This window comes from Oxyura jamaicensis, chromosome 5 (assembly GCF_011077185.1).
Source record: "Oxyura jamaicensis isolate SHBP4307 breed ruddy duck chromosome 5, BPBGC_Ojam_1.0, whole genome shotgun sequence".
Lineage (NCBI taxonomy): Eukaryota > Metazoa > Chordata > Aves > Anseriformes > Anatidae > Oxyura > Oxyura jamaicensis.
In genome coordinates this window covers 10,367,570-10,385,448 of record NC_048897.1, presented here as the reverse complement: position 1 = coordinate 10,385,448, position 17,879 = coordinate 10,367,570, and the positions used below count along the sequence as shown (strand labels likewise).

At 36.2% G+C, this 17,879-nt stretch overlaps 1 protein-coding gene across 6 annotated transcripts in view; it reads left to right on the top strand.

Moving 5' to 3' along the window:
- The window catches only part of NPAS3 (neuronal PAS domain protein 3), a 533,731-nt gene that overhangs the window by 336,305 nt on the left and 179,547 nt on the right, over positions 1 to 17,879 (top strand). For all 6 annotated transcript variants that reach the window (XM_035328180.1, XM_035328178.1, XM_035328181.1 and 3 more), the window contains one exon: positions 12,284 to 12,373. In XM_035328180.1, coding sequence (XP_035184071.1) covers positions 12,284 to 12,373 — 90 coding nt within the window. Of the gene's footprint in view, positions 1 to 12,283; positions 12,374 to 17,879 lie in introns of those variants that run through there.

Here is a 17,879-nt window from a genome sequence, read left to right as displayed (position 1 = left end):
TGTGGGAAAAAAAATGGGGGATCTTTCACATGGTTACTGTGAAACTGCTTTTCTAAGAAGAGAAAAGATGATCTTGGTTGAAACCTTGTATTTCTGGCTTTTGCTGGTGGTATATGGACAAATCATAACCCAGTCACCCCTCTCCACCCTAGAAAAAAGAGTTTTATTATGGAAATACAAACAGACCCTTAATTATCACGGCCGTCAGAGGTGCCACTATAAGTATATTAACTTGTATTAATAAAAGAATGTAAATCTTCACTGAAAGAGCTGCTCTGTGTGGTTGATATGCTTGAATTTATGCAATGAATTGGTAAACAGCAAAATCCGTACTTATCTTTACCTACACAGACACTTTCCCACTTTTGTATGAAATACACTTTTGGAGTGATACAGTCTAACCTCAAAACACTTGAAGGAAATACTGCAATCCAGCATAGACATATTGACTTTACCTTGTAGAATGCAGATGTAGTGGACAGTTTCTGAAATACTTCTATTATTAATGAAGTCTCTAACTGGTTTCAAGAAATTGTTTTTCTGTTAGTTCCACATATTCGCTGTACTCCTGTGTTCCTTGCTAATAACTCCACAGCCGAGTAAATGGAAACCAGCTCTTCCATGGCTACCAGAATAGCACAAGAGAATTTTCAGTAGACTTCCATCTTGTCTTCTATGGACCTTTGTGTCTAAGGCAGTGTAAGCTGGCTGAGGCTTTTTCAGTGCTCAGGGTGTTTTAAGGTCTCTCTGCTATGTAAATGATGTGGTATCTGGTACTATAGGAACTCATAGTCCAGCTTTTACTGCTGCAAAGGCTACTGGAGGGTCTTTTCTGCATTATCAGTCTGTTTTCAATGAACTTGGAGGAATTTTGCCAAGACTTCTGCCTACTGTCAAATCTAGCAAAAACTATCCATGGATTAGAGTTCTGTTAGTAGGAAGTCAGACAGGGCAGAGGAAACTATGTTCTAAGTTGGAAGAACCATTTCACCAGCTAGACTTCAAAGGGATATAGGTATATCTTTTCATGTCTATCTAAACCTCAGTTTTAGTAACTGGAAAGTTTTGTTCATGGCAGTCCAGATTCCTTTTATTTTGAGGGTCTCAGGACTACAGAATCAATAGTAACAGTCCTGGAGAGATTTCTGTGCTGGTCTTGACTCAGCAAACAGCTACTTTAACTTAGTCCAGCTGTAGATGGATCTTAGAAGTCTTCAAAGTGGACATCTATGTAACTGCTACACAGTCCCATAAGTGGAAGAAAGAATTGGTATAGAAAATAGATCTTCTGCATTGTTACTAGGATTAACGACAGATGGAGGAATTCTCAGCTGATTAGGACCAGGTTCTGCCTTCTTTGTATTACAACATGGGATAAGAGGCTGAAGATAAGAACACAGGGTTTTAATTATTTTTCCATGTATCTTTAAGGGGTTAGTTAGAAATGGTGCTGGATTGAATGGACTTTGTTCTTAATATCCTGTGATCTTATTATTTCTATATTCTGTTGTCTATAAAGTATTCCAAAGTCTATAAAGTATTCTCAACATGTTCTTATTTCAAGAAGAGTATAAATCAGTATGATAGGCTAGGTAAAGGACTCAACTCAATTTCTCATTCAAATCTATTTTGGTTATCTGTATTGCCATCTAATAGATTAAAGATGCTAAACATAAGTCCCTCATCCTGTTTTTCCCTGAGCACAATCTCTCTGCTGCTTCATATATATGAAACTGTGTGATGCAAGTGAGAACACATGTACTCAATTCTAGGCTGGAGGGCTATTTCTAGCAAGCCAATTGTCAGGATCAATCAGCAGAGCATCTGAGCACCCACTGAGTGCAGGTGTTATTTTAAGAGTACAATTAACTCTATATCACAAATTCTTCCCTATAATTTCATTTTTTCACCTACTTTTTTTTAGGCAATAAACACTTGGATAGCTTTTTCTGTTAACTTTCACATAGTATCTGATTGTGTAGATTAAAAGAAAAGCTTATCAAACAGGAAGATATGTAGTGAATATGAGTGATCTCGAATGGACCTTACCTAAGCTGAAATACTCATACATAACACAAAAGGGCTTTAAACTTGTTACTTTGGAAACAATGTCGTCATAATACTTGCAGCTCCCACAGTCAGTTGTGCTTGTATAGGCACTTATATCAGCACTACATTCCATTCAGTTCAGATTCCCACAGTCTCTTGCCCTGTGATCAGCCTGAGATGCAGATCTGGGGTTTTAGCCCTCATCCTACCAACACCCGCCATTTATCATATCTCTATCTACTGAGTCAGTTCACTCTTTTGATTTTGGCACTCGTGAAAGTAAATATGCAAGTGCTTGCAGTTTGAAGTCCTTAGGGCAGCACCTCTTGGTGCATGAGTGCATATATGATTGTAATACTTCCACCAACAAAGGACAGAAACAATTTGATATGCAGATTCTATGTATTCAAAGCAAAGCCAGTCCACAGTCAGATATACATTTAACTCTGACCTGAAACAATAACATTCTCAGGGTAAGATATATATAACATAATCTCTGTATGAAAATTCTTATCCTAAATAGTACAGTTGATTGTATTAGATGGTATGCAGTTATTGGCATTACAGTCTACTGTCCAAACAGTCTGGAAGCAAAACTGTGAATCCTATATAATTGAAGGGTAGGAGCTTATCGGGAACTAGCATCATAAAGATGAAAGGTCAGTGCTTTAATATACAACTCCCACAAAATTTAATTTTAATTAAGTGTAACAGTGTTGAATTCCTCCCTCAGGAGTCCTTTTTCCTCCTTTTCTTTACACTAATATATATATCCCTTCTATCAGAAAAGAGAATAGCAGAGAGAAGATAAATATTCTGCCTAGTAAGATTTTAACTTCAGATGTTTTTAACAGTGGCTAGTATAGCATATACTAATGTAAATCAGTATTTTTGTTCAGTAAAGAATCATTTATGCAAAAGAATGAAAAATGAACAGTAGCATTTGCCAATGAGAACAGCAGATTTTTGTCTTTTTATTTTGTACTAGTAGATCCCAACAATTGTCCACTGGTGGTTTAAATGCTGTGTAGAAAATTTAATTCTGTACATAGTAAGCTTACTTTTCGTAGTTGCCTTTCACAGATCTCTTCAAACAGCTCAGGCTGAAATTGCTCAGACTGAACAGCACAGATTATTCAGACTGTTAAGTAGTTCAGTTTTCAGACTGAAAAATTCAGGTTGAAATCAGCCAGATTGTAAACCAGAGGCTGGAAACTGCTGAGGGAATGCACAGTTTATCAAACATCTTCTTGCAATAAAAAATCTGTAAAATTATTTTTGTTGCATGTAAAAGATTACTTATGGTCTCCCACCTGTTCCAAAAGAAGCAAAGAAAGTGAACTCCTACTTCCTATCTCTTGTTAGTGGGTACTACTCACCTTCTAAAATATTTTACTCAAGAGAGGTTGCCTACTTCCCATCACTGGGGTGAAAAACAATTCAAGCAGATTCAAGAATTGTAGCGGATCATCAGACTGTTAAAATCTTAATGCCATGGAAACCTAGCATGTAAGTTAAAATTACCTACTCCACTGGCTGAATTCAGCTATGCCAGCACTCTACTGTGTAAGGTATCGGACCACTTCCTACAAATTGTTTAATTCTCTCATAGTACATCAGTGTCTCTACATGAAAACCTGCATGAAGAATTTCAGCAGTTTATCCCAGTAATTTAGATCAGTTAATAAAATAGAAGCATAATAATGAGCAGAGACGTAAAGGATATAGCAAAACAGTGTAACTACTTGACCAAAAAAATTCACTGAGATAATTTAAGATCATCTGGATTCTGTTAGTTAACTTAATTTTGTTGTTCTTATCTGCATTTTGGCTTTGATATGGTTCTCTGCATGTTATATGAAAGGTTTGGCCAAAAAAAATATCCTCTGATAAACTGGGTGTAGAATAAATCCAAGCTCTCTGTCCTGGAGTTGTATTTTATTATTATTATTATTATTATTATTATTATTATTTTCACATTAGTGAGCCTCTCTATTTCTTTCTGATAATAGCATTACAATATAACCTAAGGATATTTTTTCCCCCTACTGTGATACCAACTTTTCAGCAAGTCTAATAGCTCTCATGGTGCAGTTTTGTCTGTACAGTCAGGATGTCGTGGGACTTTGCAGCAATACAGAGTGCCCTTATAGAAAAAATTAAATTACTGTTAACAAGGCGGAGATCCCTTAAAGAAGTCATTTATTGCTTTTGCATATAAAAACCGTCAAACTCTTGATCTTTTTTTTTTTTTTTTTTTTTTTTCTTCCCTTGAACTAGCATAACTCTGAGATTTGTAATCTTCTTGTGATTCTCAGGCTCATCTCTGATATTTGTCAATCTATTATCAGTAAATACACCTGGGAGTACACCTTAAGAACCTAGCCGCCAGCTTTCAAACATTATTCTTGCCTCTAAACTTTTCTCCTCTATAGTTTCCATTTGCAGTCATCCTGATCTGGAACAAAATCTATTTATTTATTTTAATAAAGTAGTAAATCTGCACCTACCAGTTTTTTCTGCTTTGGTTACATAAACACAGTTATTCTGCAAGTCTGGTGAAAGATGCATCAATGGAATCAGTAAGTTTACTCCTTTGTTTCTTGGCTTCGATCTATAAAACAGATCTTATTATTGACACATTTATTTTTGGCACTTTCCTGTTGTCATAAATTGCATCCTGACCACATGAGCAAAGAGCACAAAGATGACCAGTTAGGAAGCTGGTATCAAAGTAATTCCAACATACTTTAAGCTCATACTCTTGCATCATCTTTTTCCCTGCAGTTGTTTTGTTGCCAAATAAACATTGCTTTCTTGCCAAATAGGTGTCATTGATTCACAAGGAGTCTATGGTTATATAACCATAGGACCATTATGGTGGACTGTAATTAAACATGGCAGTGGTATGAGAGTTGAAAAGAGAATTTTCTGTTTGTTGGGATTTTTACAGTATAGTAAAAAGCTTGTAGCCCAAGGAACCCTGCAGTAAGCCCTATGCCTTTTTATTTTGTTTAGGCTTTGTTCTTGTTGTTCTTTGCAAGGTATTAATAAGACTAAAGAGGAGGAATAAAGCTTTTAAAATTTTTTCTAAGTCAATAGGTGATCAAACTTCAGTCATTCATTTTTTATTGGTGTATCAAGTACATCACATGTAAAATTGCATTTCCAAGAATAATACTGTAGTTGTCTCTCAGTACTTATTTATGAAAGCCCAAGGTCAGATTTTCTGCCTAAGTAGCTATGCTTTTGTATGTTGGTGTTGCTGGAGGATATTACTCTGATGTCTTAATAGTGAGAGTGCACTGGATGGGCACTGAAGCATTGAATCCGATTTCTGTTAGCCACTGTTCATGCCATTCATTTCATTTGAGACCCCTGCCCAAGAATGGCTGCCATTTTGAAATGAAACTCATGGTTTTGTTGTTGACCTTAAGCCATGCTATAACACAATAAATACATTATGTAATGATATGTTTATTGCAAGAGAGGGACTATTTGCTTTAGGGACTAAAAGCAAAGTTGCATCTAATACTGCCTCTCGTTTAAGCAAGAGTAAAATATATCATCGTGCGGCAGTTGCAGGGCAAGCAGGCGATCAGGCCCAGTCAGCATGGGTTTATGAAGGGCAGGTCCTGCTTGACGAACCTGATCTTCTATGACAAGGTGACACACTTAGTGGATGAGGGAAAGGCTGTGGACGTGGTCTACCTTGACTTCAGTAAGGCATTTGACACCGTTCCCCACAGCATTCTCCTCAGGAAACTGGCTGCTCATGGCTTGGACTGGCATACACTTCGTTGGGTTAAGAGCTGGCTGGATGGCTGGGCCCAGAGAGTTGTGGTGAATGGAGTCAAATCCAGTTGGAGGCCGGTCACTAGTGGAGTCCCCCAGGTCTCAGAACTGGGTCCAGTTCTCTTTAATATCTTTATTGATGATCAGGATGAGTGGATCAAGTGCACCCTCAGTAAGTTTGCAGATGACAACAAGTTAGGTGCATGTGTCTATCTGCTCAAGAGTAGGAAGGCTCTGCAGGAGGATCTGGATAGGCTAGACCGATGGGCCGAGGCCAACTGTATGAAGTTCAACAAGGCCAAGTGCCGGGTCCTGCACCTGGGGCACAACAACCCCAAACAGAGCTACAGGCTGGGAGATGTGTGGTTGGAAAGCTGCCTGTCAGAGAAGGACCTGGGAGTATTGGTTGACAGTCGGCTGAATATGAGCCAGCAGTGTGCTCAGGCAGCCAAGAAGGCCAGCAGCATCCTGGCTTGCATAAGAAACAGCGTGGCCAGCAGGTCCAGGGAAGTGATTGTCCCCCTGTACTCGGCTCTGGTGAGGCCACACCTCGAGTACTGCGTTCAGTTTTGGGCCCCTGGCTACAAGAAGGACATGGAGGTGCTCGAGCGAGTCCAGAAAAGGGCTATGAAGCTAGTGAAGGGTCTGGAGAACAAGTCTTATGAGGAGCGGCTGAGGGAGCTGGGACTGTTTAGCCTGGAGAAGAGGAGGCTCAGGGGTGACCTTATTGCACTCTACAGGTACCTGAAGGGAGGCTGTAGCGAGGTGGCGGTTGGTCTATTCTCCCACGTGCCTGGTGACAGGACAAGGGGGAAAGGGCTAAAGTTGCGCCAGGGGAGGTTTAGGTTGGATATTAGGAAGAACTTCTTTCCTGAACGGGTTGTTAGTCACTAGAATAGGTTGCCCAGGGAAGTGGTTGAGTCACCATCCCTGGAGGTCTTTAAAAGACATTTAGATGTAGAGCTTAGGGATATGGTTTAGTAGAGGACTTGTTAGCATTAGGTCAGAGGTTGGACTCGGTGATCTTGGAGGTCTCTTCCAACCTAGACTATTCTGTGATTCTGTGACTATTTTTGCTGTTATTGAACATTCATTGTATGTTCAATTGGTGACAGGCTTTGTCCTCAAATTAATGCCTAGCTCCAGTTATAATATCATTATGTCATAACAGTGAAAAATTCTAATTAAGATGATCTGTTTGCCAGGAAAAAGTTTAGTATATCAATTAATCTATTTTATCTGGGGGCAGTACTCCCCACCTCAGCCCCTATCTCCTGATCAGAGCCTGAGTTATGAGAAAAACATCACAGATGCATGCTGCATTGGACAAAGAACACATGCATGCATTTAAATCATGTATATCTTACTTTTTACTGATGTAATTGTGAAATATGTTCTTTTTGCATTCATAATTAGGGGGTGGAACAGATGGTGAAGGCTTAGTTTAAAATAATCTGTCATTAAAATAACCCAGCCTACTGGTAATTCTTCACTCTAACTGGAGTTTAGGTCAGGGTAACAGGGTTTTTTTGCAGTGTTGGAATACACTAGAAGGAATTAGGGACTTCATAGATAGTATGAAATATGAGGATATTCTCCAGAAGGACACTGTAGTAAGACCCCAGTGAATTAAATTTGTCTGTAGTGGGAATATGCAAAAATAGCAGGGACAAAATTCCTCTGACAAATATAAATTCATTTAGTGCAATGTATTATACATTAGCACATATTCCGTCAAGGTGGTACAGTGGGTTTCATATCCTGAAAGGAAGTAACCTCACTATTCTACAACTACTGTAAGAGGCACTTAGTATTTTGGGTTAAAATCCAGTGCTTTACATTTTCATATTATTCTGATGTCAGAGGACATAAATTATAACTATTGGCATTATTATTCGGAGATGCTGTAGGTAGTGACTTTTACATTTGAGTCTCCCTTCCTTCATGTCTACCACATTGACTTGCTGGTATGTGACAAAGGAAATCTTATCAGTCCTGTCTCTCTAGTTTAGAACAGTTTTCAGGAATAAGAAAACCAGCTCAATAAATCAGATACTTGCATGTCTTTAAAGCATTTATTTTAGTGTTTCCTCTAAGATTTCATTCTCTACCAGCTTTGAAAGAAAGCATATAGATTTCAGCATGGTATTATGATAAATCTTCTCAAGGAGGGGCAAGCATTAACATTTGTGTCGGTTCTTTTTCATCTTAATCCAACCTTGGTTAATAATCAGAAAATTCTACATAGTGGGTAAGAAGATGTAATTAACCCTTTGACCTCAGAATCTTAATTGGTGCCTGTTGAAAACAGTGGGGCAGTTTAAAAAAAAAAAAAAAAAAAAAAAAAAGAAATAATAAAAGTAAAAGTAACCTGTGGTGATTGAAACAGCATAATATACAATGGTTTTCTGAAATCAGAAGTACTGGGGAGCTTCAGCTTTAATTACATTTTGCATATAACCAGTAAGAGTAGGTTTAAAGAAGAAGTTGCCAGTCTTCCTTAAACTGAATTGTGCTTAAAATTGACAGGTGGGGTCACCCTTACCATTTTTAAGGTACCACACTAGATGGGATAGCACTAAGTTTATGAAAACCAACCTCATATTTAAAAATAAAAACAAAATGAATTCAATAATACTTTCCTAACAGAAGATGCTATACTTTGATATTCTCTTCCAATGAAAACCAGCTATGTAATGAGTACCAGTTGCCTTTTCAGGACTTACTCAGGACTTATCATCAGCTATTTTTATAGTTGATGATAACTTCAGAGTTGTGGAAAAAAACAGTAAAACTGTTCAGAAATTCCAGCAGGAAATGACACTATGGTACTCAGTTTAAAAGAGGGGCTTAAAAGATGACTAAACCCAGTACACTTCTCACATTTGTTGTCTTCTTAGCTATACAAATGTAGTATGAATAATGCTTCCAAAGATTTTTCATTAAAACAAAATTGTTTGTAAATAGGTAGTGTACAATGATATCATATACTCTTTTTCAGTATATAATATAACCTTTGTTATGTTGTCTGCCACCTTTCTCTGAAGTCTGTTGCTCTCTTGGCATGCACGAAGGACATACGCTTTATGAAAAATTGAAAAATTTCAACACGCATTACTTAAATAATAAATATTCATAAATAATACCTATGAATAACGAATGAGACAGTCCTTCAGAACTACTGTTTGACCTGTATAAGGAACAACAGCATTGTCACAAAAGTGGTCCGTCTCAGCCCTTTCATACTGGCGGGAGGAACTGCCTTGCATTGGACAGTGGCCATTTCTTCCCCATTTTTTATGTTCATTTTTCTTTTGTATGAGAACTTGAGCTTGGTACTTCTAATGTCATTGCATTTGTGGCATGGAAGTAGTTAGCTCTTCCATTAGGTATCAATCAGTGGCTTTTTTCGAAATATAATTAATCTGTCAAACTTTCTCTATTGAACAAAGTGCTGAATTATGTCAGTATTTGTACTCAAACATAACTTCAGGGAGCAAGGAAAGTAAATGGAGAAAAAAGGCATGACCACCACATAGTAGCCTCAGTTGGCTTACTGAAGTGATTTTATGATGTGGGAAATGACTAGTTATGCATGAAGCCAAAGGAGTAGAGGGTATGCTCACTCTCCCTGCCAGTCTATCAGTGATGCCTTCTTTGTACTTGTGAAACTAGGAGGTGAGTAAGGAATAGACTCCCAGAAGGAAGCAGGTGAACAGGAAAAAGAATTAAAACTGTTTAATGAAAGATTTGGTGTAGATGAAATGGAAAAATAAGAAGGGAATTATGTTGCTTAACGCTTCTGACTTTAAGACTCTTCCCAGTTGCTGGTGACTTTGCAAATTTAAGCTATGAAAGTTGTAAGCTCTTTTTGCTCTTGTGTAGACCTGAGATTAATTTATTTATATTGTTCCAGCAAAACTGGTTTTAGACATTTCCAAGACAACAATAAGGAAAACAATTATGCCTAATCAGTGTTAAAAGCTTTGTACAAACTTGTTTCATTAGGAAGACTGAGTTTCTAAATAAGATGGTGCTTACTGAAAAAAAAAAAGCAGCATGAAAGTCATTATTGACTTGGAGAATTAATTTTTGCTGTTCTCACAAAACTCTATGCCAGATAATTACACAGTAATATAGTGTACTAAACAGAACAGACCATAAATGTGCTGCAACTGTATGGACCCTTTCTCCAGTAAAAGAGCAAGGGAACCACACAAACTAAAAGCCTGGATATCTAAAAAATGAGATGAGGAAAAATGTTTTTATATGATACACAAAAATAGATGAAATTTCTTTCTTCAGGATATTAATGAGCCAACAAGATAATGTGATTCCAAAAAACAGTCTTTAGCACATTATTTATAAAGTAATTACAGGGAATATCACCTGTCATGGCCATGCCAACTTGTAACAACCTGAGGTTAGAAGGAAACTTCTGGTAGGCTTGTCATTACCTACATAGCCAGTACTGTTTTTTCAAATTTCTATTTTGAATCATCTAGTTACACACTGACAGATCCAGGAAGACCAGCCACTGCTGATAGACCATTAGTCTGATTCAGTATGGAAATTTATTGTTGCTCTTGGAGAATGGCGTCCTAGTAAAGACATATATAGGTGGCCAGGTAATCAATGTGACAGTCTTCTAACAGAGAATTAAACCAATTTCCTCAAAGGAACATAGGACAGAGTATCAGGAAAACTTAAACCAAGACCCTTAAAGATTTATTCTTCTGGTCTTTCTGTGACAGGGAAAGTGGGTAGCAGCAGAAGAAATGACATATAGCTGGGGAGATCAAAGGTTTTGATTGTCCTTGTATAGATCTAAGTTTGAACTTCACTGCTCCAAATTTTCCACCTGTTATTGATGTTAAAATTCAAGGAACTGATGTTAATCATTTGAAAAGAAATGATGATGATTTATAAGAGGCCATAAATGGCTTGCATAATAGAAATGTTTTTATATGAAGGAAATCTATGCAGATTTACATTTTTATTAATTCATAAATATAAATTAGAGTCTTTTTTTAATGCAGTAAGAGTTTGTATTCCAATATGTGGTATATTCTTCTTAGAAAACACATTTGAACTAATTTTACCACCTACTGTATCAGAAAGGGGAGAACACTTCCCAAAGACAATTTCTGACCAGCACTGTGTTAGAAATTAATCAAGGAGCAAAAAAATCAATAAAATTAAAAAGCCTAAAAAATCACTGTTCTGTATGTGAAAAGGGATGAAAAAATTACATGACTTTTTTATCCCATTTTTCACATTTTTCTTCAAATTTGTGTGCCTCTGTTACCTTTTTTTTTTTTTTTTCTCCAAAATCATGATGGTCTCTCAAATGGTACAATTATATTTTTGCTCTATCTTTATGCCAAAGGAATGTTTTGAATGGGATGTTTGGGGATTGTTTCTTGCTCATCTTAACATTTGGGGAGTTTCTTATTCCCTGAGCTATTTTTAGCATTTGCAGTTTCTATAGTTCATGATTTTACTTTTTCAAAAGTAAATACTTTTTTTTTTTTTTTTGGCTAATAATCAGACTCATAAAAAGCATAAAACATATACTGTATAAACGACAGTTTCTTCCTATTGAAGATTTGCTTATGTTCCTAAAGGTATATTTTCATCTTGATGTGCAGTGATTTACTCCACATGTTGGTTTAGAATATAGTCCTTTGTTTATTAACTGCAGTCATGTTTCAAAAGGTATGCATTAATCTGTGCAGTCATATTTGGATTTTTGCAGTTGCAATGGAAACTGCATGCAAAGACCTGAACCTGTCAAAATAAAATCTGATCTAGAGTTTTACACCAAAGAGATGAAATTCATAACATTTCGATAGACCTAAGCTGTAAATATATTTGACAGTAATCTGCTGATTGGCTTTGTTTGTTGCCTCACAAAAGGAAAATGGTGGGTGTGGGTGTAATCCTCAATTAATTAACAAATTATTGAGGTCCATAGTGATTTGAATTATGGTAGAATTTTATTTTGTTTTCTCTTTTTCTGTTTTTGTAAGTGAAAATTCTGTGCTTTGATTATGGGGAGTGTGGGGGGGTCTTCTTACATACTGTTTGATTGGGAGGTTGTTTGTTTCTCTTATTTTTTTTCCTCTTAAAAAAAAATAAAATAAAATTGAAGAACACTTTTATTTTTCCATATTCCTTCTATATGCAAATGAGACAATTTTATCTATTATATGGCAGATGTAAGCATGACAGTAAGTCCTTGAAATTTGGAATATAATCATATGTTGATTTTTAATATGTAAATTCTATAAAGGAATTGTCTAAATGATTCAAATCAAAAACACAGGAATCTGAATATTTTGCTGAATTTGTTTGGTGATGCCTTTGTTTGAATCCATTTCTGTCTGGAATTTGGAATTTTAATTCATCTAATCACTTTTCTTTTCTTCCTCTGCAGTCCCTGGATGGATTTGTATTTGCACTAAATCAAGAAGGAAAATTTTTGTACATTTCAGAAACTGTCTCCATCTATTTAGGCCTGTCCCAAGTAAGTACATGCTTTCAATTCCAAGTATACTTGTGTGTGATGTGTTCTTCTGTTTATCATTCTAAGAGAAATAATAGCCTGGTTTCTGTGTTTTGCATGGATTATTGAATTAGTTTTTTCAAATAGCATCTGGTTCATTCTGAGATGTAATTGAAAAACTTCTATCAGTATTGGATGTTCAGATAAGATAAACTTGTGCCTGAAAACTTTTTGCCATGAAGGATCATTATCAATTTATTGAGAACAAATGAAGTTTCTTTTCTCGGTTGTTTTGAACTTTAAACCTCTGTACCTGATAGGAAAGGGACACACTAATAGTACTTCCCTTGTGTCCTATTACTGGATGTTTATGGAGTACCCTGCATTATCCAGGGAGCTGACACAATGACAGGGAGTCATTTGGAGTCAAGAAATGCTGAAAGAGACCATTAAAATGTCTTGCAGGGAGGGTTCGATCAAGGACACATTTTGCCGCTTCCATAAATGTTCCCTAATACAAAATATATATATATAGGTGTTTTTTCTTTTTTTCTTTTTTTCTTTTTTTTTTTTTCTGTTATTGTTGACAACTGCTTTTCAAAGATTAAGAGGCGAGACAAAAATGGAGGGAAATTTGCTTGTTGATGCTTATTCTTAAACATGCCGCATCACACATCTTTAGGTGGAATAACTTCTCCTCTACTTGGGCTTAGAAATGCAGCAGAAACATTTTGCATTATGATTTTCAGGGTAAGATATCTACTTCTATTGTGGATACCCAGAGGAGAAAAAGTAAATCTGATATAATATTTATTTCAGCTCCTTTAAATTGGTATCCGTACTGCTATGATGAGGCAACTATTATCCCTGGTAACTATTAGTTTTTCTGTGCCTCAACAATAACAAAATGGGAAATTTTATATTTTGTTGAAGAAAAGGACTAATTTTAAATATTATCCAGCGAGAATCAGAATAGAGGTTCATTAACTCCTCAAAGACAGTGCAAGCAATTGGCTAAAATAAGTTCAGTAATTGTTATTTTGTGCTGGCTTTAGTAAGCCAAATAATAGAAATGGAAACAGAGCTGTTTTTAACTCATATCCGTATTCTTGTCTCTCATTAACATCCCTCGTTTTGTAATAGACTTTAATCCCTGCCTTAATCTGTTTGGGAGTTGGTATCAGGAATCTCAGATTTTGAAATCGGTGTGCTACCATGTTGCTAATACAGTAAAGAATCAGAACTTTAATGTTTATTATTGTCTTATGCTCATATTAATCTGTTTTATGCATAGTATCCAACAAAGTTTAATAAGCCAGTAAAGAAGAAGGATGGATAATTAGTTTAAGCAGGTAAATGCTAATTAGGAAACTCCTGAAAGGCATCCATTATACACTAGCTTAAAACAAATTTTACAGCCCTGGTTAGTGGTGTAATCCAAATTCTGTCAAGGCAACTGCATTTTCTGTAATTGAGATGTGTATGTTTGCTTTGCATAACAGATGGCTCTGTATGCTTAGACTGATAGCTAGGAAAATAATAATTGCATTATTCTGGCCAAAAGAATATTAGCTCTTGGGTTTTGGCCATTTCAGTCAGTCCTCCTGCCAGCACAGCATATGCACATATATGGATTGGATTTTCAAGGAAATTGATGCATCTGGAATAGTGTGGCCATCTGAAATATCATCTGTTCAAGAAAAATTTGGCTTTAACCCTATGCTAGTCTCTTGTTAAAAGCATTTTCTGCCAATGCCTTTTTAACTATAGGACTCAGTAAATCTTTCCTTACTCTGAACTTATATCATGTTGGTGAGGCTTTACACTTAATCTTGATCCCCATATACAATTCAAGCAAGGGTTCAGATAAGTTAAGCAATTTTCTTTGCATGTTGGAGTATTTGATATATCAGTACAAATGTTTCCTTGCATTCACTGCTGAGGGTATTGATGGAAAAACTACAGAAAAATCAGAATCAGGACTGTGGATTTTAATACAATAATAGGTTCTATCTACTGAGATCCACTAAAATATCTGTAATTTTCATTGTTTTTCTCTTCTGTCTCTATAGAGATACTTTGTATTTCTTAGACCTATTGTATTTATATTTTTTATGTATTGTTTTGTTGGTATCCTGTTGTATAGCTAGGTCTCTAGCAATGATGAAAGGAATGCTGTAGCTACTTGACTCTAAATCACTATTCAAAGTTATTTTTCTTGAAAAAAATATTAGCAAGAATATCCTTAAAAGATTCTTCAGATGGTACATGAAATGCTAGTATGTCCGCTACAGTAGTCTTAATTCTTAATTTCTGGAAAGGTGCTACATGTGGTATTGCATTTTATGCACTGCATGTAAATATTGTCAGGTCCTGATCCTGATACAAGCCCCCACCCGTCTATATTTGTATGGAACCTCTAGACAATTTTGCGTTGTTGAAGGTGTGAATCATCATCCTGAAGTCCTGACTTCAGAGTTTTACTTCTAGTCAAATGCCTTGTTAGAGGCTTCATCCTTTTTTTTTCTTTTTTTTTTTTTTTCCTGCTTTTTAAACTAGTATTCATGGAAATAATTTGTAAGATGTTTCATGCTTACAATAAAAATATTTAATGTCTCTTAACTAAAGGAAAATACTCAGTGTACCCAATCTTTGCAGATATAAAGAGTTTTTCACTGAACCCAATTTTTCTCTTTTCTGAACATTGAAAACCACTGGTAGAAAACAAATGGATGCTGATATTCTAAGATAGCTGTAAGGCTAATAGTAAAGAAATCTGATAAAACGATATCTTGGGAGGTAGTCTGGCAATGATGATATTAAAGTTACTTCTGGCAAAAATAACAGTATATTCAAACAGTAAACAAAAATTACAATGAACAGTCTTCTGACATTACAATGGATGTACCTTGCATGTAGACACATAGATGTATATGTTTTGAACAGTTTATCTCCCAGCTAAAGCTAACCAGTTTGTCAGACACGGATTTTGTTTTTTCAGAGCATTTCACTGTGGGACTGCAATCAGAGCAGTTTCAGAGGACACAGACACATTCTGAAGTAGAGAGAAAGACACAGTGTTAGCTGAAAATGAGGACTGAGAGAAGGAAGAGAATAAAGAAAACAGAGGGGGGCAAAATCTCCTAGTTATATATTCAGTCTGTATAAATTGCCACAGATCAATTATTCTTGGGGCAATCCAGAATACTCCAACACTCTTTCCAGCATTTGGTAGTTTCAGGATCTGCAGTGTTTGCTGGAAAACCCAGGCATGACTAGAACCATGCACTGCAACAAGGATTTCTTCCCTTGGTTGGGCAATGTGACTTGTGACGGTGTAGTTTACCATTGTACCAATGCAAACGGCTTCTTACACTGCACCTCTGTAGTGATGCAAAAATGTTTTGTCTTCATCTGCTTTCTCACATTTTCAAGTTAGCAGTTAATTTTTTATATGAAGGTAACAGCCATTGTTTTAAAAACCCAGCTCCAGCTTTCCTTTAAGAAATGGCATGAGGCACTCGAGCCACTCCTTCAGGCACTCGGAAGATAATATAAGTACCTACCTAATTTCAATTCTTTTGCAAAGTCTTTGCATTTGAGACTTAGTACAAATATATGCTGATACAAGCAGTAAATAATGGGGAGAAAATTTTGTCTAGAATAGAGGATAAAATTAACAGACGTATGGGGTTCCAGGGTCAATAAAAAATATTATGGACTGATAAGCTAGCTAGGATACTTTTATTTTCAGGAAACAAATTCTTAATCATCTTTCACCAATATTTGAAATCAACAAGGGTGTTATGCATTATTTCCCTTCTATGAAGTCCACACCCTAAAGTAAAATATTTCCTACCTTTGCTCCTTCTTGTACAGAACACAGACCAGGTTTTCAAATTGGCCTGTTGAAAAGAAAGCTTGCGAAAAAGGAGCAGTGCAGCTGCAGACATAATAAGAGAAGATAGAGGTGAAGAAAAAACAGTAACAGTAAATTGTTGAGATTTTGTGCTTTTTTAAAACAAAGCAGGCAAAGCCAACAGGTATTTAATGTGCGTACTGTGTTACTAATAGCATAACCTATCTTCTTATTTTGGGTTTCTGTGCATTTGTTCTATGAAATGGGAAATAAAATTATAGCCACGGCACACAAGTACAAGGTCAAATAAATGACAGTGCTCAGTCTATTTGTGAAGCTATTCTGAAAAGGAACCATGGTGCCAAATGTGGTTTATTTGAATAATAAAGAAGAATTAGATTCCCCTGATAACTTGGCTGAGGGCCAATAAATCACTGGAGGTTAAGAATGCCTTGCAACAGCCATGTATTTCTTTTTCTTTTACAAAGCATAAACCTCAGCTACTATGCTCTACCTGTTTTTTCAATGCAAATCAACTTGAGGTTAGTAGATGGTTAAAGGATTGCTTTGTGCTCTGTTTCCTTAAAAAATAGTGTAAAGCAAAACTGATTCTGTAGGTTTTACCTTATTTTCCCACATTACCATTACCTATATGAAAGTAATAATAATAATAAAAAGCTAGGAACTTCACAGAAAAACTACATTTCTTTAAGCAAAATCAAACAGTAGCCAAATGAGAAAAGTTTTTTGTTTGTTTATTTTAGTGTTCTAAATTTATATAGTACTACATAGAATGATAATTTCTGCTCATCTAGTAAATTGTTGCACTAGCATTGATAATTTTTGAATAGCTTGATCCCTTCAAAATTTATTAAATGAAAGCCTAGGAAATTCTGTGTTGGTCATGTGTTATTAAAGGTTTTTTTTCTCTGCATGTTCAGCTTAAGAAAGTTCATTTGCTTTTATCTTTTATGCTAAAAGAAGGTGAGCAAGGGAGGAACTCTTTTGAAACAGAGTGGCTCTGAGGATTTTGAGAGCAGAAAGAAAATATAAGTATCAAAATAATTCAGAAACAGTACAAGGCACGGTGGCACATTATCAATTTACAACATTTAAATTGATAAATGTTTGGTGGTGAAGGCCTACAAGGGCACTTTGAAAAGCAAATAGCGACCTGGTGAAGAAATTGATTTTTCCCCCCCGAAAATGACTGCATGATGCATCATTTGACTGCATGCTGTCCAAGTGCTTGACAGAGATAATCTCAGCAATCCCACGGGTGACCTTATCGTTCTCACCAGGGCAACTTTGTCTAGGTTCTGACTTTGTGCATGTCAAGGTTTCTTCAGGCAGGATCCTTAGGGGGAAAAAGTTCCTCTGTTCGATCCAGATATTGAACTGCTCTTCAAGGCACTCCCCCACCCCCAAAAAGGCAAACTTGTTTCTTTTTTTTCATAATTATGAATGAACGGAACAGGAGCAAATATCTACAGACACAGTATCTTTGCTGAAGCCATTATTGCCTTTTCAGTGTAGTTTAGTTTAGTTCTTAAAGGAGAAAGGGTACCTGCCATTAGAGGTTATCAGACACAGCCGAAAGATTCCAAAACATATGGCAGCCTTCCACGTAACAAAAATATCCTGTCTGCTTGCTTCCTTGCACTCACT